This window comes from Pinus tabuliformis, chromosome X, assembly GCF_031772625.1.
Source record: "Pinus tabuliformis cultivar Carrire ecotype Pingquan chromosome X, CPIR1, whole genome shotgun sequence".
In the NCBI taxonomy this organism is placed as follows: domain Eukaryota; kingdom Viridiplantae; phylum Streptophyta; class Pinopsida; order Pinales; family Pinaceae; genus Pinus; species Pinus tabuliformis.
Window position 1 is genome coordinate 1163465192 of NC_142308.1, and position 27282 is coordinate 1163492473.

The 27282-nt window shown below is 37.2% G+C and overlaps 1 protein-coding gene across 3 annotated transcripts in view; it reads right to left on the minus strand.

Moving 5' to 3' along the window:
- Positions 1-7540: 7540 nt before the first annotated feature.
- The window catches only part of SAE2 (SUMO-activating enzyme 2), a 151557-nt gene continuing 131815 nt past the window's right edge, over positions 7541-27282 (minus strand). For all 3 annotated transcript variants that reach the window (XM_089453299.1, XM_089453300.1, XM_089453301.1), the window contains one exon: positions 7541-8367. In XM_089453299.1, the coding sequence (XP_089309425.1) occupies positions 7998-8367 (370 nt within the window). In that variant the 3' untranslated portion in view covers positions 7541-7997. The remainder of the gene's footprint in view (positions 8368-27282) is intronic.

Below are 27282 nucleotides of genomic sequence, written 5' to 3' on the forward strand. Positions count from 1 at the left end.
TTATATTGACTTATAATTAAAATCTGAATTTTTAATTGGATTTTTAAATCAATTTTAATTTCATTTTCAATTTAAAACAAATTTTAAAATCTAAAATTTTATTGTGAATGATGGATAAGCATTCTACCCAAGCAAAAATATAATTTAAGAGAGAAAAGTGCTTAAGAAAATCTGAGCTCATTGATGGTCTAAATAGATGCATAATTAATTCCAACACTTGAAAAGTTAGATTTAGATTTAATACAACTCCTAAAAATCTGGAAAGAAAGTTTTTGGAGAGGAAAACATTTATGTGCTAGGATTAACTTATTTTATTAAGGTATGAGAAATAATTTTTGGAATGAATTTTATAAAAGGGTGAACAAATTTGTTTAATTAAATTGTACTTATCATTTTGTATTTTATATTAGAAATCATCTTTATTTTTTTTATTATGCAGAAAAATTACAAGGGTGTTCTAATAATTCATTGACTAAAAGTTTGAGCAGAAGTTAATTGAAGAATGAAATGTATATTTCATTTAGAAAAAATAATTATTAATGTAATTTTATTCAAGAAAGTTATATGTGAAAGTAACTCCCAAACATATAAAAGAAGATGTAAGTGTTCTTTTGAGGGGTTCTAAAAGGGGACAGATTTGAAAATGGCAGGGTGGAGATGAAAACTTATTATTTTATAGCCATAATACACTTGTTGCAGTGGTTCTTCTCATTGTGACTATGAAGTTTTGATCAATAATATCATTTTTTATTTCATTTTCTTTGTATATTCTTATTTGTATAAAATTCATATTTGTTGGAATAACTATTCAAGATTGTTGATTTAACCTGATTTTACAACAATCTTGGATGCGGAAATTGATTTAAATACTTTTAGATACATGATATTTAAGGGTTTTAAATCAAATTTGAGTTTATTTGTTGCAAGTTGAATTCCAAAATGATACATGTTATCTAGGGTTTACTTGCACACTGAACTTGAATGTCAAAAAACCAGTTTTCTATTTTATTTCTCTTTTAGTTTTATTGTTGTTTTCCATTGTATTTGTTTCACTAGCGCATGTAATTGATTGGGAATAATTTGACTTGATCATGTTTTTTTACTTTTTTCACACATTAATTTGATTTAATTTTTCTCCAATATTTATTATTTAGAAATAATTAAATCAAATATTCTAATTGTTATGTTGCATGATCAATTGATAATGATACTTGAGGTCATATTATTTTAAACTACACATTTCAATTCGATACATTTAAGTCCGGGTGTTCTAATTTCCATCTTTTCTTTTAATTTTAAATTTTAATTTGTACTAACCTAATGTTATGTGTGAATTATAATACATATAATTTGACCTCATTTTGTCATATTTGATATTTTATTTTAATAAATCTCATAGCTTGTGTGCCTACCACTTTTCTTTTCTTAAAACTTCATTTTATTTAAAACACTCTTATATCATTAATCTGGTCATATTTATTTGTGCATATTTATTTGTTTCACTAGCACATGTAATTGATTGGGAATAATTTGACTTGATCATGTTTTTTACTTTTTCACACATTAATTTGATTTATTTTTTGTCCAAAATTTATTATTTAGAAATAATTAAATCAAATATTCTAATTGTTATGTTGCATGATCAATTGATAATGATACTTGAGGTCATATTATTTTAAACTACACATTTCAATTCAATACATTTAAGTCAGGGTGTTCTAATTTCCTTCTTTTCTTTTAATTTTAAATTTTAATTTGTATTGACCTAATGTATGTGTGAATTATAATACATATAACTTGACTTCATTTTGTCATATTTGATATTTCATTTTAATAAATCTCATAGCGTGTATGCCTACCACTTTTCTTTTCTTAAAACTTTATTTTATTTAAAACACTCTTATATCATTAATCTGGTCATATTTATTTGTGCAATTAGAAAATCTTTTAAAATCACGTCAAACATAGGGAATACCCCTTGAGGTTCTTAGAATCCTCAGTGAATGTATTCTTAAGTTGTTCTTTGTTACCGGAACTACCTGGGAACCAACACACTCCTAACCCTAGTTTTTCTCTCTAGCCTTAAAAGGATCAAATTTGAGACGAGAAAATTATGGAGATAGTTTAAGGTTGATCACCAAAGACTTGGACGTATGCCTTGTTCTTTGGGCATATGGAGTCAAAGATGTTCTAGATAGGTCTAATTTGTTGTTAAGGACAGAATTTGATGCCCTAGGTACCAAAATTCCAACATTTACCCACTCAATGATAAATGGGGCTTAATGGAGTTATAAGAATTCGTCCACTAAAAACATTCATTACATGTTATATAATCAGTAACATATGCAATTTTCAACTAGATAGCCTTTAAAATTAATTTTCAACAAATGAGCAACACAAATTAGCATAATTTAGAAGCAACAATTCCATACATTGGACAATTTCAAAACGAAAATCTTCAACAATAGGCACTTACAAGATAATATACAATATATCTATCAATTAATCAATGAAATAACTCCAAAGACAATCCAAAATAGCTTCCACACATCAAAATGCATCCAAGATACTCCAATAGCCAAGGAAAGAAGTGTGAAATCCTTTGGAGGTCTAAATTCTCCAAGAGATGATGATGAGAGTGAAATGACCTCTCTCTTTATTTATACATGTCTAATGATCTCTAATTTAGCCAAAGAGCCCCTCAAATTGTAAAATAATATGCTTGAAACTAGGTGAAGTTACAAGTCGACCTCATACCCAATGCAAAACATAAAAATTAACCCACAAAAGAGGTTGAAATGTTGACATCATGCATGCATAGGCTCTTTTAGGGCATGTGTTGGGCTCCTCCAATACCAAGTCGAGTGTAAAGGGCTCCAAAAGTCTAGATCTAGGAATTCGCTCCTAAATTTCCAGTGAAATTATCATGTGGACCCCAATTTTGTGTTTGGGGCACAAAATGGGTCTCATGGGTCACATGTTAACATAATAGACTAGTTCTACTCCAAATTTTAAGAGCTCAAAGGATGGTGCTAACCCTCCCATGTCTCTAAGGGGTGAAACAATCCTCATCCGAGTAAAGGCAAACCTTATCCGAGCAAGGTATCAGTGGCCAAAATTTGTGTATATTAATAATCTGGCTAGGGGCATGTTGGTCCAAGTGCATCATCCCATAAAAAATGTGGAACAAAAGTGCAGATTGTTGGGGTGTTGTGGGTACCCATGGAATGGAATGATGTTTTGCAAGTGATAGGAGTCCCATGGCCCTCAATGCTTCACCTATAGGGTGTCATAATGCTACTCTAGTGGACTTGGGCCCGAGTTAAGTTGCCCAACCCATAATAGAAAACACCTGTCAATCACACACAATGTTCAGTGTTGCATCTTCACCATTAGGTACAATTAATCATTAGTTCATCTAAGTGACCTTGTTTGTCAAAGGCAAATTGAGACTTCATATGGGAATTTGCTTCCAAATTTGGGGCATTGATCACATAACAGTGTTACCTCCCTAGGTAGGAGTAGCTAATAAACGATCCTATTAGGTGTCCCTAGGCCCCAAGGGGAAAGACGTCCCTAGAACATATCCTTCAATCAATCGATGGCATGTGAATAATGATCAAACAGATGGAGGTGAAGGGGTCTCAGGGCCAAATGCCATTGGCACTAGGATAGCAATAATGAGAAAGTCCACATATTAAGTATACCAATGTTGTGAATGATGTACAATAGTGCATCGCCCACCAAGGGTTGGGACGTGCACGGGTTCATTTTATGACGTGATGGGGCAAATCATTTTCCCTATGCCATGATGATAAAAGGTAGAAAACATGTTATATTTAATGTCACAGCCATCTTTTGCATTTTATGATTTTCTTTTTCTTTAGTTTCTTGCTTGTGGCCATGATATGCTTTTAACTTTCTTTTAGCTTCATCAACGTCTAGGTCAACATTTCCAAGCTCTACCCAGATATGTGGACAAGTAGAGGGAGTGTGTCATCTTTGTGGACCCAGAGAAGGGAAATAATGAATAAGACTTGTAATGTGTGGATGGAAGTGATAACTATGGAATGAAATATGGGACCACCATACCAAAATCGAGGTTAAGTCATAAGAACAATGGGAGATCCCACAAGACTAGGATTAGAGATTAATTCCCCATTTAAGTTGATGAAACAAAATCACGGTCAAAGGCCTTCCTTCTTCCAACTCACCTAATAATCCATGTCAAAATTCTCAAATGAAAAACAAGTATAAGCACTCAATTGCACAATGAATGACATACATTTTGGGTCGGATTTCCCAGCGTCTAACATGTGTTTTTGACATATAGCAAAAGAAACACACAACTAATGCAAGTGGACGAGATAAAGTGGCACATCACATCAGCTACTTGGTGGTTGTCAAACGTTGTCAGCCACCCGCTAGAAGATGATTAGGAGAAAATCTCTCCTAGGAGAACCGACTTTTGGTGGGTAACAAGATACATAGAATAGATCAGTTTAAGATGGTAGAATGCTTAGAAAAAATATTTAATAAAGGAAATAGATGTAATGCTGACAAAGGGAATATAGTACCTCTTTAATCACGACCCAAATACTTCACCTAGATGATTGAGAGATCTTTTGTATGTTTGCAATAGAATTGAATCTACAAAAATGCAATCAGCAACGCACTATGGAAGAAATCATGACACGATTATTGATAAAAATGAATGGATTAATGAAGATAACATATACTACTTATGAAAGCAACAAGATGTTAACAGCTATAATGGATATTCTACATCGGATCATAGATACTATTGTTTCTACACAAAAATAACCACAATCAATATGCAGTAGTAAAGTTCTGGTAGACAAAAGAAGGGGTGAGAACAAAATAATAATTTAACAAAAAAAATAAAAGCAACTTCAAAATAATAGATAAATGATCAATATAACTTAGAGAACCAAAAAAAAAAAAAGTTCACAAAGAATAGTAAAGAGCAAAAGGAAACGAAAAATGAGTCCACAAAGTTGAAATAGGAAAATGAGGATATTACAAGGGAAAAAAAAATAAAATTGGAATACAAAAAGATAGCTAAAATTGCAAAAGCATCTCAGATATATAACATGGCCCAAAAACAAAGTTGGAAACGTCAAAATGGCATAGCAATAACATTGCCTTCATGTTTTATGATAACTTTGACATTGTAATCGCCCATGTTTTGTCACCCAGCTTTACTATCTTTTAGCTTTTCTCAAGTAATAAATTTGGCATTGCAAAAACAACACAATCAATAAAATTTACAATATGCCCAAACACTAGAATTACATTGGAAGTTGTACAATGCATAAATCGTCCCCAAATTAGATTGTAATTATAGAATTTACAATATGCCCAAACACTAGAATTACATTGGAAGTTGTACAATGCATAAATCATCCCCAAATTAGATTGTAATTATATGATACACAAAGGCCCCTCTATTCATTTACCATAAATGCAATATAATTAAATTACAAGTTCTTTGATAAATCAATATTTTCCCAAATTCACCAAGATGGCACTAATAATTTGGAAGTGGAGCTACTCACCCAACAATCATGTAAGCACAACCTAAGCTATATTAGAGACCAGGCTATTTATAATTACACATTAAATTCTCATGCTTTGTACATCACAATTCCATTTTGTTGTCCAATTGTTGATCTGTGGACATGTAAATACAAAGCTACATTAAATCAACATAATTTTCTCATCTTTATTTCAATAGGATGTACACAACAATACTTTTAGGTATGTTTTTTCCTCGTTATCAACAACTGATATCTCAAAAAAATCATATTCAATGGCTATCGAGGAAAACATCATCCAACACAAATAATTGACAGTCTACCGAGGTGGCAAATTTGCCCAAAGAGCTAAAATCTGCCAGAATCCGGCCATTTTTTCCTAAAAATTCTAATGGTTGGAGTGCTTAAATCTTGTTTTTGATGTCGGAAATAGATTCAGCACCATCAAAAACCCTTGGGGCACCCAAAATCTTGAAGCTTGACAATTGTAACCGAGATTTCCAAAAAAATCGATGGAATTTCCATTATTTTCCAGGCAAATTTACAGCCTTGTTAAACTAGGCGCAAATAATTCAGTATGCATAATAAATTAAAATCCAATGGCCTTAAAGGCAAGCACCATCTTACACAAATAATTCATCTTACACAAATAATTCAAAATAAATTGTAGCAACATTGTCTCTTACACAAAAAGTAGTCTTTAATTATTAAAAAATATAATATCAACTTCAAAATAATAGGTATTTCAGAATATAGATGCAAATTAAGGGAAATATTATATACTGTAATAATGTTTCAAAGTGGAAAATATCAACAAAATATGACCATATACGAGTTTTATAATTCGTAGAAACCTAAATCACGCAAGAAAACGGTATAGTAGCCCTTAACTTCATATTGGCAGGGATCTTTTCTCTGTGTTTGCTATACATAACAAGACAAATATAGAAACAACTGGTTTCGGATAAATAAATTAATTAATCGAGACTAGGGATTAATCAAAATGAAATAAAATGCGAAGTGATTGAACATAATAGCGGTGATTGTTAATTCTTTGTTCCTTTCATTCCTTCGTATCAATTGCTGGCAAAACAAGTCATCGCAAATGATGTGTTGCTAATTCCTCTTTGTTATGTAGTGCAAAAAAAACAACATTGAATAGCATTTTCTTTCCAGGGTTCTGTTCTTTCAGGTTTTTGCTTACAGTGGGTTTCAATGAACATAATACTAGGTGCCATAACCGTATTCGACAGCATGATAACTGAAAATGAACGACGCAAGTATTAAGCAATTCAAACTGAAAATATACAAGTCCATCATAACACCACTGAAGTTAGCTAGGCTTAAATTAGGTAAATTGACTGATTACATAATCATTCCCCATGTCATATTTTTCTCTTATATACATTGAGTCCCGAATTCAACCCTTAAAATATATTCCATCATAACACCACTTAAAATTAGGAGTCTATCCAGACTTAAATTAGGTACATTTGACTGATTACTCAGTTCTTCTATTAGACAAGCACACCCTCTTCTGAAATAGGCTGTGTTAAAGTGCACAAGATCTAGATTTATGTTTTGAAGATGTTGTACAACATGATTTTATTTGAGAAAAATTGTTGGCCTTCCTAACAGTAGTAATGTATTGCATGTTCCACCTTCTTAATAGAATCCTCACAAGTTTTGAATCTCTTATTGATGCATTGATTATACTTGTGATTAAGAGACTAGACATTCACTAGGCAGTAAATTACTGCTTTCTCATGGTGATAAACATGGTTTTGTGATAAAATTTGTGCATTTTCATTACTACATTATTCAAGAAGCAAATATTCACCATCCACATGATGAGAAAAATAGAAGCAATTATCAGCCAGATAAAATGAGAATTACCATAGAAAGGATGTCGTTAAAAACAGAACGTACCATCTTGATTTCTCAATCACCATCATGCAAGCCCAAGTATGCAACTGACTTCGTAGAGCACACAATCAACCATGGCTGTATTTCGCTCAACTTATAAACCAGTACATACCATATTCTCCACAGAACACAAAAAAACTATGACGAGTGTGACTACCCTTGTTAGTCATTTTATGGGTGCTCAATAGACTTTTGCACTATGAGAAACCAATCGCATGACCCAATGTGAAAAATTTTGGAGTCAACAACCAACTCAGATGTGAATTGGGCATCTATGCTGATTCAATGGACAAGGCTTCCTTCCCATGTAAAGGTGATCGTTTACCAGGATGAATAACAAAACCATTAATTTTGTATTATTCACATCATGCCAAAATGCAAGCCTAAAATGAGGACCTCTTTAAGCAGCAAAATGAATACATTTTACATGGGGATCAGAAACAAAAATAAACTCTAAGTTAGATTACCAGCAAAATCTGATTTTTCTACAGGTTATGAAGCATGACAGAAGTCCTACTCCAATCTTATCTTCTTCCTATTACCAGGATCCTCATCAATTAGAATCACATCATTGTCATCGTCATCCAACTTTCTCTTACCTCCTGCAACAGCAACTGTGTTAGTTGTGAGGACCGTGATCTGCTTTTTGTTACCTGAGTTGTCATCAGTAAATGCTATATCAACGCCCAATTTTCTCTTAGTTCCAGAAGTGACTAGAGAGTCAGCTGTGATTAATTCAACATCATCAGAACCATCTCCATCTTCTGTAGTTGCAATTGGTAGCTTTTCTCCACTTTCATCAGCATGATCATCACTTCCACTTGCCACCGAGGGAACCCCTCCAGACAGTACAATGCCGCCTGACTCCTCATCAAAGTCATCTCTGCAAGTAATATATTACTACTTTGGGTTAGATAGCAACCTCTGTTTCTGTGCCTAGGATGTATAAGAACAGCTCTAGTTTTCTTGTAATAAAGTTCAAGAACATAAAACTGCCAGATAATGACTGCCTAAGCCCTAAATAAATTACAAATTTTCCAATCTTCAACCCTAACTTTTACAAGTGACTTCTTTGCAAGATATTAAATCAAAAGAAATAGTAACTACACAAGAAACAATGGCTACAGAAGTCTCAAAGCAATAATTTGGGTCCCAAAACCAAGAATGTTCTACCATTTACTAATACAATGCATAACAAACGAAGATCCTAGGATCTGTGGAAGCAGATGAAAGTTTATGTACAAGATTGGAGAATAATTTTCAAAATAATAATTTGATAGGATTCAAAATAAAAGGTTTGATATACATTAAACTTACCTATTCTACGTTGCCAAGGTTCAAAGATGCAAATATTTGGTGTAGTTTAGGGTTCAAAATTCAATAGGTTTGATATATATTAAAACTTACCTAATCTATATTGCCAAGGTTCAAAGATGCAGGTAAGTATGGATACTTACCTAATCTACATTGCCAAGGTTCAAAGAAACAGTGAGTATGGATACTTACCTAATCTACATTGCCAAGGTTCAAAGATGCAGGTGTATGGATACTTGGATTCGAATATAGGTTGGCTTTAACGAGGCATAGAAGTGTGTGAACATATAGACACCGAACTCAAAATAGGGTCAGCCTTATTCACAACATACCCCCTTAATCTGAATGGAAGGCCTTGGACAAAGGCATTACATCACAACTTTCCCACTTCATGTTAAACATGGGAAATACAGTAAAGATACATATTTCCTCTTAATACCTCTATAAACCATATCTCTTACATCAACATCATTTCAAGTGCTGGTAAAGGTTCCTTCTCACTTGGAAACATCTTCTCACTTTGTTACTAAAAATTCCTATGGGTTCCTTCTTTAACAGAACAGCCCAAATAAGATAAGTATGCACACGTAATGGGAAAACCTCCTCTCGAGTCCATTATGTTAAACACTGTGCAAATTGCAAAAGCCAACTTGATCCGACCCATAGAAGGAAGAAGTACTATATGTTTCTCCCAAAAAATATGCAATTTATTGAATCTGCATTATGATAGTGCAAGCCTTAGCTGAAGAGACCAACTCTAGAGGTAACATAAGATAATTTTATTAATATCCAACAAATGACCATGAATAGGTCAATGGGCCCAAATAAGATAAGTATCCACGCGTAATGGGACAACCTCCTCTCCAGTCCATTATGTTAAACACTCTGCAAATTGCAAAAGCCAACTTGATCCAACCCAAAGAAGGAAGAAGTACTACATGTTTCTTCCAAAAAATCTGCAATTTATTGAACCTGCACCATGATAGTGCAAGCCTTAGCTGAAGAGACCAACTCTAGAGATAACATAAGAAAATTTTATTAATATCCAACAAATGGCCATGAATAGGTCAATGGGACTGTTAAGTATAAAAATTAGCACAAAGCTTAGCTTAAGATCCTAGTCCAAGAGATACAGATAAGACAGTTTTATCAATGTCCAAGAAATTATCAAATATAGGTCAATGGAGCTGCTAAGTACAAAAATATCAAGATACTATGGGAGTGAAAGGGCCACTTCTATGAAAGCCAAAAGCATATTTAATCAAAATTCTAAACTATATAAACTAAAAAAGAAAGTGTTGCTAGAAAACCTAGATAGATACAAGAACTGCTAAGGGTCCAATGTCAAAAACTCCACAAATGGATGCCAATGAGGAGGATACGAGGGGATCAATGTCCCATAGACCTATTCATCAAAAGAGAAGGAATACTTACTCTGCAAGATATAGCTATCTCAGTGTTACCAAAATCCAGATTAAATCCCGATAAAAAGCCCAAATCGGGAGTTTTTCAACCAGACTTTTTTAATTTTGCTGAGTTTTTGCCAATTTTTTCGATTTCCTCCAGACGTTTACAACTTTTTCAAATTTCGAACCCTTGCCGATTTATTCCCAAGTCCGACTTTTGCAACACTAAGCTATATATATGTATCTCCCTTAGCCTCTAAGAAGGAAGAGTAGAAGCCCTTGATAACAGACTCTCTAGAGGAGCTGGAAGAAGAAGCAGTCCATTAGATTTCTCGTCATCTCAAAGGAGGGCCCTGTTACTGCTCTCTGAAAGTGGAGGACTGCATATTAGAAGAACAAGCATTGTCCCACGATTTGGACAAATAGCTCTGAATGTCTCTTGCTCAACATAAAGAACCAATGCCTCCCTCATAAATAGATCTAAGCATTGTAGATCAGGTACTAGAAGAAAATGGAGAGAGAGTTCTACGACTCCTTGAAGAGACAACAGACCTATCCCCTTATCTCATATGTAGGCAGGGCACAAAAAAATAAATTGTTCCTCTATGTTGAAATTGATGTCCGGCCTCTATCCATAGGCTATGTGAACCCACTCCAAACATGCCTAGAGATTTTGAGTACATGCATCCAATGTCCTGGCATGCAACAGCTTCAAATAATGATCACATCTCTCAACTCCAAAAAGTACCTTGCATAGAAGGGCATTTTGGTCTTCAACCCTCATGGTGAGATGAACCAAGTGACCTGCATATATTACTTTCATATGTCATCTATGATAATCATGTTCACCCCCTGCTCATTCAACAAGAGATGTCCAGGATCACCCAAAGAATACTTGAAAGACGAGAGGCAATCCATCAAGACGCCACTAAACAAAAAAGATCTGAGACCTCTAAAAGTCAAAAACGATGAACCCATCCCATAGGTCTATTCGAGGCCAAGGCCTCTTAAGGAGTACTAAGCAAGGTACAAATAACAATCCCTACTGACAACCAAGTGAGCAAGACATCAGATACAATTAAATAACAAGTCTAATCTGTAAATGGTCTTGTGCTAGAAAGGATGAGTCGTACACTCTATCTGAAGAATGGCATGGGGTACTATCCTCGTGCTCCTAATGAAACAACAAAGTTTGAGAATTTGTACACTCTTAGTATTGGCCCAATCTAACTCCAGCAAGCTATGCCCCCACACCTCAGAGCTTTAATGAACCATGGATCAAATGTTAGAGTCCATGAGATCCATCTTCGAAAATATGTTTTGGAAATGGTTCCAAAAAGACTACTGTTCTAGGAAAGCAAGTGTCCCATACCCCTTAAATCTGTGGTTAGAGTGTGTTTATCAACCCAAATTTAGCCCTTAAAAATTGGACTCCCAAGTAGGTATAGTTTGTGGTGATTTCAACATCCTATCTCCTAAAGAAGAAATGTACGCCTGTAGGGACACTCTTTGAGACATCAACAATCATCACCCTTGGTTTTACCTAGGTGCACCAATATCTCTTCAAACCCAAGGTACCAGGAAATGGATCTAGATCTGGATATGGATCCAAACAAATTTTTGAAAAGCTAGGATCCAAAAACAATGGGGAAATACCACATACAAAAAATATAATAATCTTTTTAAATTTTGAAATGCATATTCAAAGTCAAAAATAAAAAATCACTCATGAATCACAACATTGGAACTAAAATCATTAGACAATTTATAAATATGAAGATTGAAATCATGATGCACCATGCCTTATACAAAAAGGATAATTGTAAAATACTAAATTGGGTGTCTTAAGTTTTAACAATGATCACTCAATTGATATGATGATGTAGAGTAGGTCTAATATATATCCAGAAATGGGTCTACATTGTTATCATCTGAATATTTCAACTCTATATGATGAACAACCTGTCATCTTCCTTGAAACCCGCTTTAAAATCTAAAAACCCCTAGCTGGTAACGATGGTAAATGAATATCACACACATGCTATAGTCTATTTATCATGTTGTTCTAAGAGTCCTCACCTAGAGTTTAATAACACAGCCATCCTTTGCACACAAAGAAAACTAAAAACTAAGTATATACTATATATTATTATCTACATATTGTCTCAAAGCTTTCCCAGAGCTTTTCCACTAGCATTATCAAAATTTAAAAATTAAAAATTTAATGTCTAAAGCCTTTCCTCCTAGCATTATCGTGTGCTATACAGCCTTCAAGTTACAGGTAATTAATAACTTACCTATAAAGCTATATAACCTACATATTAATAATAAGTACTATAACTACAAGAAAGAATAGAATATGTGTTGCTTAGGATTTCAAATTTGCAGCAAACATCCTTTAAAAAAATTCAAAAATAGAACCTAAAACTCTAAGGTTATTTGCTTGGGATCCAACGTGTGAGGGCTAGCTAACACAAGATCTGTTTCAGCAACATGGGATCTGTTTCTGGGTTTGAAGGATCTGTTTAACTAGTGTGTCTTAAGCAAATGTGGGTGAATATGTATATCTACAAATCCAGCATCAAGACCCCATGGATCCGGTCACACAGTTGCAAACCCTCTAGGATAGAGGCCACATGATCAAATCATCTACGAAAAAGGAAGATGGAGATCAGGGCTTGATGAAGAAGAGGGCCATCCCCAAGATGAATATGCTCCTATAAAAAGGACTCCAACTCATCAATATAGATCTCAAACAAGGTAGAGCAGAAAGGGCAACCTTACTTCACTTCAATGGTGCTCTAAATGAAGCTATACTAAGGTGGCCAAGGACGAACTCATATAGGTGTGTGATGGCAATGATGATGATCTCTAAGATGCCAATGTCTCAAAGATATTAAAAAAGGGCCTCCTTCAAAACTAAGTCAATTAATATTTGAAATTTAAGAAGCAGCATAAGACTTTCAAAGAGCAATGACGTGCCTCCCCATTGATTGTTCATAGGGTGAGAGTATGGCCAATAGCCTGATGCCAAAAAAAGAAACATAGTTGCCCTTTGACCCTCATGTGACATCTCTCAAGCTCCTTTGATAGATGTAAATGAAGGGAACTGCAAAGAGATTGGACAAAATGTGCCCCAACATGATCATCCTATAGTTATTCAGATCAATCCTAGACCATGTATTCTGTATCAGGAAAATAATGTGGCAAGACCAAGCCTATGCAAATCCCAATCAAACAGCATGGTTAAATAGATTTGCAATGTAGTCTACATGAGAATTTATGCCATGTTTGAAGAATTCCGCTTAAATCCCTCCTAGTCAACCATTCCACTAATGTTCAAATCCCACAATACCTTATGGCTATATTTACAGAAGAACAAGAAGCATGATGATGTTGGGGATGGGGATGAGGGAGACAACAACACGAGGCTACCTAAAGACAATATAAAGAGCGAGCATATGGGTGAAAATGGATAGGGGATCAAGGTATATGGAGAGCATAAGTGGCAAGGAAAAATACTACATAAAAATGTTTTGGGGTAATGAAGAAGGGTATTGCACAATACATGTCGCCCTTGAAAAAAGGGGATATGTTTCTTTCGGCAAGGAAGTTAACGATGGGATCTCCATAAGTGGGAATAGGATGTCAGATCATGCAAGAGTATGTGATGAAGTTGTCTGTGGTGGATTTTTCACTCCTAAACGTACCCACAATTAACCATACTTGATTTAAAATTAAGAGACAGGAAAGAAGATCAAATGAGATGGGGATAAACACTAAGGGTCACGTCCCCAATGATTAACAACAACATATAATTAATGGAAGCATTCAATTCAAGAGATGAAAAATGCGATAGGGAGGGGAAGAGTAGGCAAACATGGCAAAGGTGGGCATCTTGATCAATATCAACAAACAAGATGGTGATTCAAAGGTGAAAGGAAAGGGGCACATGGTCCACTAAATGGATGGAGATAACTCAGTCCTAGAAAATAAATAGGATCAAGTCTCGATTGGCCAAGAAGTAGACAACAGCACTAACACCCTCATTGTGAGGAAAACAAGTCTAACTGAAGCTAGGAAGCATGAGAGGCCATTCAAAATCAGCAAGTCATGCAGCTCACCAAGGTGAAAAAGGTATTTGTTGTATGTCAAAAGATATCCTAAGCCATCATATAATACCCTGTGAAGATCTACTATGGTTAATTCAATCTTAGAGCTATAGAGGGCATCCTAAGATCTATCAAGGAGAAATCTACCAGTTCATGGTACATGCATTGTAGTCCCTAAGAGAGATTTGTATTGCTAAATGAATAAGAAAGATAATGTTGGGTCAAAAGAGGGTTTTAAAACTAAAAGAGCATATAATCCAAAACCCTTAATATAACAACATTTCAATAATGTTAGTCACCCAAAATCTCTAGATCAACTACTAAAATAATGAACTATGGAAACCCTATCTCCACATCGCTCAATACAATGCCACTGCCCAATAATTTGTAGATCAACTACTAAAAAATCGGATTAGGATACCCTATTTCTATGGTGCTTAGGGCAATGCTACTACCCAAAAACCTTTGAATCAGTTGCCCAAAAAATGAAAAAATTAAAAATTGGATCTATCAAACATAGCTTTGTAGTGCTTAATGCAACACCACTAGCCAAAAATCTCTAAATCTACTATAAAATACAAAAAAATATGGAGTTTGTATAAACCAACGTAGTGCTAGGGTACCATTTTGTTAATTTTCTTACCCTGTCAAACTAGCAATTAGTTCGGAGCATATTTACGTCTACTAAATAAAGGTAGTGGCTAGTGTATTAACAACATTAAGTATAGCAAAAGCAAATTCAGCAATCTCGATCACAAAAAATGACACGGAAATTATGCCCAATCAAAGCTCTTCATTAAGTTTTGAACTTACTTGGGTTCCCTTCCTGCAAAAATGGCCCAACTAAGGAACTACATACAACATTGGATTTGATCCAGTTGCTCAAACATTCTTTGTTGATTTGGATCTCCTTGCTTCCCTCTCCTCAGGCCCGAAAGACTCGTTGAGAAGCCTCTCTCAATCTTGTGGTTTTGTATATGATGTCTTCTCCTTCTCCCTTTCCTTGTCTATATAACTTTACATTGAGCCTCTCCTCAGACCCAAAAGACTCATTGAGAAGCCTCTCTCAACCTTGTGGTTTTGTATATGATGTCTTCTCCTTCTCCCTATCCTTGTCTTTATAACTTTACATTGAGCCAAATCCCTAACCCTAATCTCCAAAGTGATTGATGGCCAAGATTAAATCTCGCCTCATTTGAGATCAAGGGTTGAGATTAAAACATATTCACTAAAGTAATTTACTTTACTTTTCCAAGTTTACTTTAGCTCAATAAGCCAACATAATAATTAGGCGTTTTTCCTAGGTCTTAGGCTAAGTAACAAACGCAGCTTGCTCACACTAAAGCAAGTGTTCTAAGGAGATCTTGGGCAACTTCTGCATACCTAGACACTTAAGCCTATGCAAAAGTACCTGCCCGAGCTACAAACATCAACATATTTTGAGGGTGATATCCATTGAACAACACACTAAATCAGCAATGTAGCCACCAAACATAAATCGGCACTCAAAAAATCCTGAAATAATAGATCATCAAAAAATCTAGTGTAGCAGCTCATAGGTAACACAACCATTCAAGAAAATTCTAAATCAATCAAAAAAATTCCTCAAATAAAACAACTGGGAATCCCTAATGTTGGGTACTTCAATCTTGTGAAAAAGGTCTCCAAAAATCCATATAACAAGCTCAAATCAACATTAAATTAGGAGCCCTTCTCTACCAAAAATTAACGCAATAAAAAATAGCACTAATACTCTTCAAGTTGAGGTTTCTTTCGTATGCAAGGTCTACAACTCAAAAAAGCTAAAGTAAAGTAAATTCAAGTGGTTGTCCAACAAGTTACAAGTCTACAAATCAATTTACAGCAGCAAAGTTGAGTGTTAAGTGAAGCCCTCTGTCAAACCTCAGAGACCAATTTCTTTTGATCCTAAAGGTACTAGCCAGGGTTACCTTTTTTCTGCTAGTCACTCACACTATCAGTGAAAGATATTGGGACCTCATATTGACTGTTAGAACTTAGAAAGAATAACACTAACTCCAGCCTACTACAAACAATCAAAACTAAGTAAACTAAACTACAAGATTCAAAAGTAACTATGTCCTAAGTTCTGAGATAAGATGATGGCTCTCCTTGGGTCCTACCATATAATATCAACAATTACATGTGCAAATCCCGCTCTGAAACTGAGCTCAAAGCTCCTTGTATAAAAGAAGGAAATGCTACTAAATACAACCTGGTTACTGCTACTACAATTATGAATCAAGCTAAAAGAAAAACATTACAGAGCACTATCACACAGCAAGTATGAAACAGCCATATTGATAATCCTACAACATTCATTAATATATTAATAAATATGAAGCAATAGTTTGTTAACATTTAATGGCAATCAAACAAAATATAACATATATATGGCAGTGTGTAGCTCCTAGGAGTGGGCCCTGCTCCAGGCTTTTGCTGCCTCAAATCTGGCTTAATCTACTGTTAATTTGCAGACTCGAAAGGAAGCACAAAACCAATTTTATTTTGATGGTTTGGGTAGCATCAGGAGTATTCTCACGTGTGGGGCAATTGGGCTAAGCGATGGGACTTTGTACCCATAGACCCATGGTATTCTGACCCAAGGTATTGCACCCTTTGAAAAAGTATAAGCACAAGGGTGAGTGATTCATACTTGTGGCTTGGAGGAGAGGACTAAGTAGGCCTCTGATCTGTGAACGGGTCAAGCAGGCCTCAGATCTATGGAAGGCTTGAAAAGGCCTTAGATCAATGGTGAGCAAGAGAGGCGAGAGGACCGATGATGGTAGAGTGCCACAACGGAAGCTACACACAAATCAAAATCAATTGATGTAGTAAAAATAAAAATTTTATTCATGGAAGAGTTTGGGATCTTTGCCCCTCCTAGCTTGGCCCAACAATTACATTACATTCCTATTTATACTTAGAGAAGGAAAGAACTGGAATTTCTCAAGAGATAATTCCTCTCCTTGATTTTTGGAGGAGGTTGAGAGAAACCATCTTGATTTTAGGAGACTACTTTCTAAATATACGATTTCTAGAATTCTTCATAATCTTAGGAGCCTACTTTCTAAATACAATTAGTTTCCATTACATATTTTTCTAGAATTCTAGAACTCCTAGAAACCTCCTAGACTTAGAAAAATACATTTTGAAGATACCCGTGATATGCTCCTACTTCAAACTCTCGTGGTACAAAAAGTTCATTGACTCCTATCCATGAGTCTCCATCCTTCTACCTGGATCCCATACTTTATGTTGTTGTTGTCCACATGGCTTGCTTACATAAGTCCTTTCAGTGAAGCGTATTTTATTTTCGACCGTCTTCTTTACCTCATTGTACCTCCACCTAGGGATCTTCATCATAAGCTGCCATAAAACATCCAGCTTATTATCCAGTTCTGTTCTTTGTTGGTTTATATTGCTATCCTGCAGTTGTTGCTTTGTTTCTGCATAAAAGCTCATCATTGTTGTTGTCATGGCTTCATCCTCTGGTCTCGTTGTCAATTGCTTCACCATGTTATCATGTTCATCTACAGCATATGCCCTTATGGTATAATTTTCATCCATCTTTGGTTTTGTTATCCACTCTTCCAAAAGCTTTAATTCCTTATCATAATCAACTGGCATTGTATCCGAGTGTTGTCCTTCAGCATCTGCATTCTCTTTCTCTGTCACAAAGTTGCTACCTTTCATTCCATATGCTAAGATTTTCTTGCCTCTGTCCTTTTCACTTTTGCCTACTTGAGACAATTCTACATTTTTCTCTTCCTTTATGATAGCCTTTAGTGGTTGTCCATCTTCATAACCTGCATACACACACAAATCCTTAGTTTCAAAATCATGAGACTCCTTGGTCTCTGTTGATGCCTCTAGCATCTCTTCCTTGTGTTGGTCTAAATCCTCCCAACCTTCCTTAAGACTTTCATCGAACTTCTCATCTTCTTCGCCATCTTCTTCAAGCATTGCAAACTGCTCTAGTTCACAAATCAGAACTCCTCTCCTTTTCATGGATCTTTGTCCATATGCAGCTCTACTAAGTTTTTTCTCTGTTTTAACTTGGGCATTCAACCTGTGTGGGCAATTTACTTGCATACAATTTCACAATAGGCCATTTAACTCTTTTTTAAGCTTCCAACTGTTGAGAACTCTAGGGCATTAGAATTATGAGAATTCTCTATCAATGATAACTGCTTGTGAATGCTTTTGACTTCTTTAGATTAGGTTCTTTTCTTTGTTTAGATTATTATAGTGTTCTTCTTCATCAAACAGCTACCAAAGCATAAACAATAAAGAGATAAGAGACACAGCATGTAGGCGACCATCCAGGGCCAAAACCTCTCCAACTTGAGAGGAAAACCCAAACGAATTCTTCTTCTTCTTATAGAGGCTTCAATTGACGAATACCACGACCAAGACCCTTGACACAACAACCTCTCCAAGACCAAGTCACAAGCCTTCTAGAATCGACTTCTTCTTCCTTGAGACAATGATGGTCAACTTCTTCCTCCACCCACTAGCTCGACTATCCTTCAGATTTCGGTCCATTAGATCAGTCTTGCAGTTGTCGGCCCTACTTCAGAAACCCTATCACATGTGATTGACCAACTTTAGAACATTGATTCTCTTCGCTCTAGTTGGAGGTTTCTTCTTTGTCAACTCGGCTTGAGATACACCTTAATCTTCTCCTTGATTTGACCTTCAAGTGTGAATGTAATACCTCAGCTCCTTCTGCAGTTTGGACAGCATAAATTCTCCGCACGTGTGGAGTGAATCAGCCCAAAACAGATCAGAAAAATGGCTTGGTTGTCTTCCTCTTTCCTTCACTTGGTGATGAGGCTTCTCTCTTGTGATCTTCACACCTTTTTCTTGGTTCAGATTGCCTTGACCGAATTCTGTCTTCAAGTGAGGCCGAGCTGCCCTATTTATAGTGGTTTGAGCATCCAAAATAAGTTGACTTCTCTTGGTGACAAGGCCGACATGCCTTTCTAGATTTATCCTTAGGCCGACTTCAAGGGGAGCTTGTGACAAGGTCTTGGAGGGTTAACAAAAATTATTTTACAATGAATTACATGCCCAAATGGATCTTCAATCCTTGACATTGACTTTACTAGACTTTATGACATTATGACCAAACATAATAGCTCACAATGGGAGCTTCAACTAAAAATAAAATTCCTTGATCATGAAACCTATGATTCAAGTATTACAAAAATAATTTTATTTTCTTCTTTACATCAATTACATAAAATCACAATTACACATGTCATTATGAAGACCAAACCTAGTTACACTTTTCAACACTCCCTCTTAACTAGGGAGGTATTCATAATCCATACAAGGTACTTGGACATTCTCAATCTGAAGAATTCTCATAAGAAGAGTCGGATTGGTAACCCATCTGTATAGCATCATATCAACTAGCATTGTCACATAGCAAGGCCTTGACTAACAGATCTATCTCTCCACAAGATTAGAGTTCAACGCTGGCGAGACCAATGATGTATAGACACCCTCATCATTGTCTCTCTCAGAACATACCCTATTTGGGTTCTCAAAGTGTGTTCCATCAAGACTATTATTTTCTTGGATTCCCAGTCCTCAAAGAATATTGGTCCTCTAGAACTACTCTTATCTTGGATTCCCTAGCTCATCCTCAAAGAGTATCAGATGCCAGATGTTTACCCAATCCTCCATTTTGTCTTCCCACGTGAAGACAAGAATGATATGTCTATCTCTCCCTCTCAACTTAGGGAGGATATACCCATTCAACTGAGTAATGTACTCTTTCCTATAAACAAGAATGTACCCAAGGTCCCTCTTAACTAGGGTCTTGACCAAGCCCTCTTGACCAGGGACTTGCTTTCAGCAACTCTTCAGGTGGAGATCATGGGACAACCAGCTACTTGTAGAACTCCTCCCTTTGATGTCATGAATTTCTTCTTTGTCAAAGAGTCTACATCTTTTGGGACTTCTTCCTAGGGCACATACCATCCATCACTTTCAGCCATGAGTTATGTCATCATTTCTTCCATTGGAAAGTGATCCATTAGTTCATATTCAGCCTTCCTTTGTGCCATGTTACCTTCTTCATATCATGTTTTCTTAAGGACCTTTCATCCTGTCACATGATTGTCAGTTGTAGAAGACCTCCACAATTCTTCCCTTAGCAGCCCTGCATAAACCCATCAAGATATCATTCAAAAATAAGAATTAAATCAAAATTACCTTTGTGATGGTATTTCATCATGACATCTTTTAGTTTGCATCAACATCCGACATACATTTTGACACATCTCTAAAAGATATATATTCTCAAGGGTCTATTTCTTTTTCAGAGTTCATCAGGGTCTTCATATATTTCATGGAGATATCATAGTCAAATATTTCAGTCCTTGGATGTTGATCACCTCTTCCATAGTTTGCATATTTCATGATATCTTCCTTTCTTTCTTCACACATTTCTTTTCCATGAACTTCCAATCAGAGTTCCTCCAATTTTCATCAACCACCTCATATTTCATATGAGGACATATTATGTTGATTTCATCTAGTCGATGTGTGACCCATGCCTTCCTGCATCCTTTCAAAGGAAGAAATCCTTCCTTTTGATCATGCTCTCGAGGTAGAGAATTCATTCATGTTACCTGCAACCATATGACATGACTCTATTTTATCAAATACAAGCATATGTACCTCATTTTTTTTCTTTTTAGGTCCTCTAGACTCCCTTCAACAACTTCCTTGATTGAAAGACCTTCAATTCCTTGATTTGATTCACTTCTTTTGTGTTAAAATTGGCAACTAGGGCCAAACTCCATGTGGATCACCTTATTTATGGCTTCTGATATTTTTCCTAGATTCCTCTCATCGAGAGGTGTAGAATTGATCTAAAGATCATCCAATTCCGATAAGTATTTATGGAGATATGAATTTATTTTGATTATGGACAAATTGTCATGGTCGGCCAGCAAACTTATGTAGGCTTAGAAGCCCAACAGTCACATCTATTCATCCTCAACATTTGCATATAAATACAAGGAGCATTCTCCTCACTTGGACAATTCAATTCACTCATCATCATCTCTCTCTCTCTCCTACGCATAAAAGGAGCCTCTCTCTCTCTCTCTCTCTCTCTCTCTCATGTGTGGCTAAAAGGAAGACATCCTAGGGCAAGGAAGACGCAAAAAGAAGGACGCTAGGACAGCAGGTCATCTCTTTGACCAAAGTTGACCAAGCGTTGACCATCCAGACGTGCGGATTGGGTGTGGTTGCCTCTCCTAGGTAGGCCGCAATTTTTGGCATGAAAATCGAGGTGATCTGACTTCTAGTTTGACCGGTGTTGACAGCCCTAGTTTAGGGCTGTAGTACTAAGTATTTTAGAGGTCAATTGCAACCAGTTTCACCAAGTTTGACTTTGTTGATCTAGGGTTTGTTGTTGCTGATATAAAATTACAAAATACAAATTTTGTACTATTTCTCTCTGCTGAACTATTGAAGATAAAAGAAGATTTGATCAAAGGGTTTCCCAGCATTGGGGTTTGTCCCTATCTAGCCGCCACATCTTTTGTCTCATCTTGCCTTGTTTTCTATTGATCCTTTAATGTTCTATCTGCGCTTTACTTAATGTATATGTGATTGCTAATCTGTGGATAATAAGAAGAAAAATAAGTAAACTGCTCTAAGCATAGAACATACCATAATTTAACATGGTATTGGAGTTGAGGTGAAGACAGCCCAAGCAAGAGCAAGAGCAATCACCGAAGAAAAGTTTGGCAAGGCTATCTTAAAGAAATCATGGGGTCCTCAACACACTTCCCTGGCTAAGACAAACTCCATGAGAAGTCTGACTATCACAGATGGAAGATGTCTCTCGATCTAACATTAGAAGAGCAGGAAGTGTTGGACCATGTGAGAGGCGGGATTGTTGAGCCTCCATCAAATGCATCCACTGCTGTTACGAACAAATGGACCAAGGGAGAAGTCAAAGCAAGGAAGATCATCCAGGACTCTACCGACAAGCGCTTGGTGGCCTATGTTTCCGAGCTGAACACCTCCAAGGAAATCTACGATAGACTGGTGAGTTTATTTAAATTTAATGATGCAAATCAAGTCTTGTTTCTTAGAAATAAGCTAAAGGAAATTAAGAAGGGCAAAGATGAGAGTATGCAAGCATATTTTTTAAAGATCACCGAGATCAAGAACGATCTCCTATCTATTGGGGAAGTAATTCCTGACAGGGAAATGACACTCACAACTCTTGGAGGACTGCCATCTGAATGGTATATATTCAGGACTACTCTTCTCAACAATAACGTAATTCCTGGATTTGAGGAATTAATGGCCAGATGCATTCAAGAAGAAACGAGGATGGAAGAGCAAGAAATGCCCATACTTAAAGGTCATCCCTCTGCCTTTTCTTCTCATACTAAAAGAAGAAACAATTCTGGGGCTAAATTCAAAGGAAACGCTGGACCAAAGGGTGGAAGAAAAGGACGATGTTACAATTGCAATAAAACGGGTCACTATGCAAGGGAGTGCCCTGATAAAAGGGACTCACACCGGGACAATGATCAAAATCCCTCTCAAGGCAATCAAAGGAATGGCAGGTCAAATGGCAGAGGTAAAAGAAGTGTCGGAAATCAAGGAAGAGGACAACCATTCAAGAAGGCAAGAAATTCCAGGTACGAATCTAACATTGTTAACAATAAGCAAGATGAATACTATCTACCAGCAGCCCTATCTACTACTGCTCCCCTTGACTCACTGGGAAATTGGCTTATTGATAGTGGTGCCTCAAGGCACTTCACTAGTTACAAAGAAGCTCTCTATAATCTGATAGAGAAGGAAACCAACCTGGAAATTGTTCTTGGAGAAAATTCAAAATATCTCGTGAAAGGCGTAGGAAATGTCACTCTTCAATTGAATCAGGGTAATACCATCCACTTACAAGATGTATTATATGTACCTGATCTCAAAAAGAACCTAGTGTCCATTTCGGCAATGGAAGACAAAGGCTACAAGGTGGCCTTTAGCGATGGCAGGGTACGTGTATGGAAAAAGAAGTTTAAAGATGCTTTTACTCTTGGTTTTCGAGTTGATTCATTATATCAAGTCGGAGGAAGTCTGCTGGGTGTCATGTCTTGTGACACATCTCTTCAGTCCGAACTATGGCATCAGAGGTTTGCTCACCTTCATTATAAAGCTCTACCCGATGTAAGAAAAATGGTGACCGGGATGCCCGAGTTCAGATTAGAGCAAGAAGGTGTATGTCCAGGATGTGCCGAAGGAAAGCTCAAAAGGGGACCATTCCCCTCGAGCCAAAGCAAGACCTCCGATATATTGCAGTTGGTCCACTCAGACATATCCGGTATGATGACTGTGAACTCCTTGGGAGGATATTTATATTACCTCACTTTTACAGATGATTATTCTCACAAGACTTGGATATACTTCTTGAAAAAGAAGGATGAAGTGTTCTCTGGTTTCGGCACTTCAAAGCCTTGATCGAGAATCAAACCGAAAAGAAGATCAAGATCTTAAGCACTGATAATGGGACTGAATATGAATCCAATGAGTTTCATGACTTTTGCAAAAATGCTGGCATTAAGAGGGAGACTACTACACCATATACTCCTAAGTAGAATGGTGTGGCGGAAAGGAAGAATCATACAATTGTGGAAGTTGTCTGTGCTATGCTCCATAACCAAAGACTTCTGAAGTTTCTGTGAGCCGAAGCTGCAAATACCTCCGTATATGTACAAAACTGATGCCCTCATCAAGCATTGGGTTCCAAGACTCCCGAAGAAATGTTCACTGGTAAGAAACCTGACGTATCTCATTTTAGAATTTTTGGAAGCCCTGTATATTTTCATGTGCCGAAAGAGAAAAGGAACAAATTGGGTGCATCTGGAAAGAAAGGAATCTTTGTGGGCTATAGTGAAAATACTAAGGGCTATAGAATCTATGTAGCTGGTCAAAGGGAAGTCGAGATTAGTCATGATGTCATCCTTGACGAAGATATGGCTCTTAGCAAAGTAGACAATCTTCCTACTTTAAGGGGATCTAAATAAGTTGACACCGAGGAACCGAAGGAAAAGGAAGATGAGACGATGCCCGATGTGGAAGAACCTATGGATGTGCAAGAGCCTTCCTCTTCCAGGAAGAGGCCTTCATGGCTTAGGGGGGACACTTGATGATGCTGAAGGACACATTGCACCCCGAGGAACCTTCCATGAAAGTAAGAAGCCGAACAGGTATCAGGGATACCTGACCATCATGAGCACGATCATCCAAAATGAGCCTTCATCATTCACATATGTCGTCAAGCATCAAGTATGGAAGGATGCTATGACCGAGGAATATGAGTCCATTATGAAAAACGATGTTTGGGACGTGGTCCCCATACCCCAGGACAAAGCAGTTGTCACTTCAAAATGGCTTTACAAGATAAAGCATGCAATTGATGGAAGTGCGGAAAAGTATAAGGCTCGTTTTGTCGCTTGTGGCTTCTCCCAAAAGGAGGGTATAGACTATGATGAGATATTTGCACCTGTTGCCCGATATACCACCATCTGCTCGATCATAGCCCTCACTGCTTCGCAAGGATGGAACCTACATCAAATGGATGTCAAGACTGCGTTCTTACATGGTTCGATCAAAGAGGAGGTCTATGTGGAGCAACCCGAAGGATTTGAGATTTATGATCGAGAATCTCATGTGTGCAGGTTGAAGGCCCTCTATGGGCTAAAGCAAGCACCCCGAGCATGGTATGAGAGGATCAATAGCTACTTGATGAAGCTGGGATTCACTAGGAGTGAAGCCGACCCTCACCTTTACTTCAAGGTTATAGATGACAAGCCTCTCATACTGGTGCTATATGTTGACGACCTCTTTCTAACAGGTGCAGACTCTCTCATTCACGAATGTAAGAGGGAGCTGGCTTCTGAGTTCGAGATGAAAGACCTAGGACTTATGCACTATTTCCTAGGACTGGAAGTCTGGCAGAAACCAGGGGAGATTTTCCTATCTCAAGGAAAATATGTGGTGAAGATATTGGAGAGATTTGGCATGGTGGACTGCAAGCCTGTAACTACCCTGATGGAACTTCACTTCAAGAAGTTAAGCGGTAGTGCTGCCAGACCTGTTTTACAAAATTCTACCGAGTATCGTCAACTCGTCGGAGCATTAATGTTCTTGGTGAACTCCCGTCCGGATATATGCTTTGCAATGAACACATGGTTGAGCCTCACCACTCTCATTGGATTGGTGCCAAGAATCTGATGAGATATCTTCATGGCACAATCACTCATGGGTTGAGATACACTGCCGGAGATGTGAGACTACTTGGGTATACTGATGCTGATTGGGCAAGCAGTGTGGTGGACCGAAAGAGCAATTTCGGGTGTTGTTTCTCTTTGGGATCTGCCTCGATATCCTGGATGAGCAGGAAGCAGAAGTCGGTGGCTTTAAGCATCGCTGAGGCAGAGTACATTGTTGCTAGCATGGCCTCCTGTGAGGCAATCTGGTTGTGAAAGCTCTTCATTGAGCTGTTTGGATTTACATTGGATACCACTGTGATTCTGTGTGACAACCAGAGCGGGATCTGTTTATCAGAGAATCCTGTATTTCATGATCGCTCCAAGCATATCGATATCAGGTACCACTATATTCGAGATATGGTGCAGCGAGGAGCAATAAGGCTCCAAAATATTGGTACAGATGAACAGGTCGCCGACATTTTGACAAAGCCCTAAGAAAGGTCAAATTCCTGACTTTCCGAGAATGACTTGGTATCGTTCAGAGACCCTCTTATGAGGGTCAAGTATGATGTATTGAGCTCTGGGAGCTCCAAGGGGGCGCACGGTACTTCTTGGAGCGACATGTGACCACAAGGCGACTCACCATCCCCTGGTGGTGCACTATGTACAGGGTAAAGGTTCAACTTTCCCCTGTGACACCCCGTGGCGACTATGGAACAGGATGATTAGTTCTCTTGTAGGCCGAGATGATTCGTTCTCTGTAGCGACTGTGGAACAGGATGATTAGTGCTCCTATAGGCCAGGATGATTAGTTCTCCATGGCATCCACTGGACAGGATGATTCGTTCTCCTGTGGACAGGATGATTAGTTCTCCTGTCGAGGCATCCTACCCATGTAGTCTGGGACTCATGGGAAGTACCTCTCATCTAATCAATGAGCAGGGAAATGAGGATAGGGACCATAGTAGTACTATCGATGGATGCATCGCTGTATCTACCGTACTCCCTATACTAGGATGACCTCCATTGATCTGGGATCAATGATACTGATCTGGGATCAGTGAGAGTGTTTCACACTTTGAGACTGATTTCGGGTCAGTGGAGGATGGTATGATACATCCACGATCATTTCTTCTTCTTCATAGTTCGAGCAAAGCAGAACAAAGCAGATCAGAGTGGGGTTAAGCTGTACAGGACAGTGCATTTGATGGATGGATAGCAGCGACGGTCCGACAGATTGCAGATGAAGTTCCCCCTAGTTGAGAGGGAGTGTTAAAATTGGCAACTAGGGCCAAACTCCATCTGGATCACCTTATTTATGGCTTCTGATATTTTTCCTAGATTCCTCTCATCGAGAGGTGTAGGATTGATCTAAAGATCATTCGATTCCGATAAGTATTTATGGAGATATGAATTTATTTTGATTATGGACAAATTGTCAAGGTTGGCCAGCAAACTTATGTAGCCTCAAAAGCCCGACAGTCACGTCTATTCATCCTCAACGTTTGCATATAAATACAAGGAGCATTCTCCTCATTTGGACAATTCAATTCACTCATCTTCTCTCTCTCTCTCCCACCCCTTAAGACAAAAATCATACCAACTTCCATCAAATAAGACTCAGGTACAAACCAAGACCAAAATCAGGTGGTACACCAATAAAATGATGATGAAAAGTCTCCAGACC